At 39.5% G+C, this 3,338-nt stretch overlaps 1 protein-coding gene across 1 annotated transcript; it reads right to left on the bottom strand.

The window, feature by feature from the left end:
• Positions 1 to 863: 863 nt before the first annotated feature.
• On the bottom strand, positions 864 to 1,796 carry LOC143808504 (olfactory receptor-like protein OLF1). The gene has a single exon (XM_077291289.1). It carries the CDS (start codon positions 1,794 to 1,796, stop codon positions 864 to 866), a length of 933 nt encoding a protein of 310 aa, XP_077147404.1.
• Between the last annotated feature and the right edge of the window lie 1,542 nt (positions 1,797 to 3,338).

Here is a 3,338-nt window from a genome sequence, read left to right as displayed (position 1 = left end):
TCAAGCTAAATGTAATCACTTCCTGTCACATCTACGAAGGTGTGATTTACTAGCCTTTTTACTGCACATTACCTAGACTGGTCCATACTAGGACCGAAACCGCAGACCCTACAAAAAATACCATATTAATAATAATTATTGCGGCTTATTAAATGTTTTGGTACTGGAATTTCATTTAGTCTATGCCTGACGAAGAGGCCTGAGTAGTCTTGAAAGCTTGCAATTTCTTACCATTTTTTCAGTTAGTCATTGAAAGGTATCAACCACTGAGGACTCTCAATTCTAAATATTTTTCTAAATATTTTGGGGCATTTAAAAAAAAAATGTTCACACTAATTTATAAGTTGATGATTTTTTATTCTATTATTAAAAGTTAAGTCTTAATAATATAGTTTTTCTCACTTCAATTGGATTAGTCAGTGAAAAGTTTGTGAAGCTTATAGCAAATGGAAATTACATAGGTGTGAAGAGAAGATGGCAACAGAAAAAAACAGGATCAGGACAATCTCCAAACAGCAACAGAACACATAAGATAGCCAGTAATCAGGCACAAAGTTGTGTCTAATAGGCCTTAAAAGGCCTTGAGAGATGATGTCATTGAAGATCCCCGGGCCACTAGTAAGAACTGATGTAGAGTATAACAAAGGGCAGCAGCCTTAAAGGATGGAGCTTGGCTGTGAAGCTGAGACAAGTGCATAGCATTGATAAATGGTTACCACTGTTCCCCTCTCTAAACCAGGCTATATTAGTTCAACGTAAACACTTGAGAAAAACAGACTCTGGCTATGTGTTCTGTTTTGCCAGCCCATCATATGTGAGATGGCAATGGAAACAAAATATTCACTGGCCAGCAGTATCTTGATTTAATGGTTTGATTGCCTAAATAGTTTAATTTTGATTGTGTCTTTAACCTCTTTGTTCCTCATGCTGTAGATGATAGGATTCAACATTGGTGTCACCACTGTGTATAGAATAGACATGATCTTGCCTATCTCAGGAGAGTAGGTGGAACGAGGTTTCAGGTACATGAACATAATAGTTCCATAGTACACAGACACAACAGTCAGGTGGGAGGCGCATGTGGAGAACGCTTTTTGTCTCCCTTTGGAAGAACGGATCTTGAAGATGGTGAAGATGATGTGGACATATGAAATTAATGTCAAGAAGAAAGCACACATGATAATCATCTGTCCTGCAACGTGCATGACTATTTCATTAATGCGAGTATCCTTGCATGAAAGTTGAAAGAAAGGAGGCATTTCACAGAAGAAGTGATTGAGATGAAATTTGCAAAATGGTAGTTGAAAAGTGAGTGGCGTATGAATAAGCGAATTGGCAAACCCTGCAGCCCAAGATATAGAAGCTAAACAAGCACACATTCTCTTGTTAATAATCATTTGGTAATGTAGTGGTCTACAAATGGCTATGAATCGATCATAGGACATAACAGCAAGAAGAACGCACTCGGTGCCCCCTAACGCCATATGGAAATACATTTGAAGTGCACATCCCAAGAGAGAAATACTTCTGTCCTCAGATAGGGTATTTATTAGAATTTTAGGCAAGATGGTGGAAGAGAAGCAAATGTCGATAATTGAAAGATTAGTCAAGAAGAAGTACATTGGCGTTTGCAGCTTTGAGTTGATTCTCACCACAACGATCAGAAAAATATTCCCAGACAAGGTTGTTAAATACATTATCAAGAACATAATAAAGCAGATAACCTGGAGATCTGGGACATTGGACAGACCTAGGAGAATGAATTGTTCTGGAGATGTTTGATTTAAATCCCCCATTATATGTACTAAAGCTGGTGAATGGTAGACAAAACACAAAACAGATATAGGTATATACTGTCAATGGTTGATTTCTTTTTGTATATTATTTTGGAAGAGCACTAGTTTAGCATTATTCCTACTTTACAACTAGGGATGAGCAGATCGCTTTGTGCAACTGCGGTCGATGGTCCAGGTCATTGCTGTTTGGCTGTGGAGTGGGGCTGCATGGATCTCCTTACCCTCAGTCATCCTATGACTTTACCTATGATTAACTGGGCTGTTAAAACATCACATAGATGATGTCACACCTAGACCACGAACCCAATAGCTAAAGGAATTTGTGCAGCTCCTGTGCACGGCCAGAAAGCACTGACCTCGAGCATAGATCAGAGATGTGCAAAGGGAGCCCTTCATCTCTACTTACAACATTCAACTGCTTTCACAATTGATCTTATCTGCAATTTTTTTGCTTTAGTATAATATTTAACCTCATGTTCTTTTATACTAGGTAATTTCATAAGAAGACCTATGGTTATGATATACCAGCCCAACCTCTCTTATAGAGTGAGAGAGGGATGTGGGACTCATAGGCTTTCTCTATGATTGATGGAGGGAAGCAGGATTCACAGATTTTTTTTTCTGTGAATGAGAGAGGGAAGCAGGCCTCACAGACTTTAGAACTTACAGGCTTTCTCTATGAGTTAGTAAATCAGGACTTACAGGATTTCTCTATGGGTGGGTAGAAGATAGTAATAATAATAATCTTTATTTTTATAATAATAATCTTTATTTTTATATAGCAGTCACATATTCCGCAGCGCTTTACAGACATTATCGTCGCTGTCCCCAGTGGGGCTCACAATCTAAATTCCCTATCAGTATGTTTTTTTGGAATGTGGGAGGAAACCGGAGTGCCCGGAGGAAACCCACGCAAACACGGAGAGAACATACAAACTCTTTGCAGTTGTTGCCCTTGGTGGGATTTGAACCCAGAACTCCAGTGCTCCAAGGCTGCTGTGCTAACCAAGGAGATACAAGACCCATATGCTCTTTTAATAAGTGAATCGGAGAATCAGGATTCCCAGGCTTTAGAACTTACAGGAGTGGTTTGGGGAATCAGTACTTATAGTTTTTTTTCTATGAGTGGGTAGGGAATTCAACACTCACAGGCTTTCTCTATAACTGTGCAGGACAAGAAGGACTAGTTTAATTGCTGTGAACCATGGAGGCTTTTTCTATGCGTGGACAGGGGAAGTTTCTCTATACATGGGTGGTGGAGGCAGGACCTCCAGACTTCCCCTATTGGTGCCCAGTAGTCACAGACTTTCTTTTTGTGTGGAACAGGGAAGAGGGGTTTTATATTATACTCTAAAACATAGAAGCTTTTAAGGAGAAAAAAATAGCAACAGAAACGACCCAGATACAAGGTGATGTCCACTGAGAACTTCCACCTGGCTTCTCCTTGACCTACGCATTATAACATTAAACAGAATAATGTTTGGCTTCATTAATTATTAGGAGGAGAAATAGCCCCTCATCTTGGGACACCTCTGCAGCTCC

The sequence above is a fragment of the Ranitomeya variabilis genome, chromosome 1, assembly GCF_051348905.1.
Source record: "Ranitomeya variabilis isolate aRanVar5 chromosome 1, aRanVar5.hap1, whole genome shotgun sequence".
Taxonomy (NCBI): Eukaryota; Metazoa; Chordata; class Amphibia; order Anura; family Dendrobatidae; genus Ranitomeya; species Ranitomeya variabilis.
The sequence above is the reverse complement of the archived record's forward strand: the minus strand, read 5'-3'. Positions and strand labels throughout refer to the sequence as shown.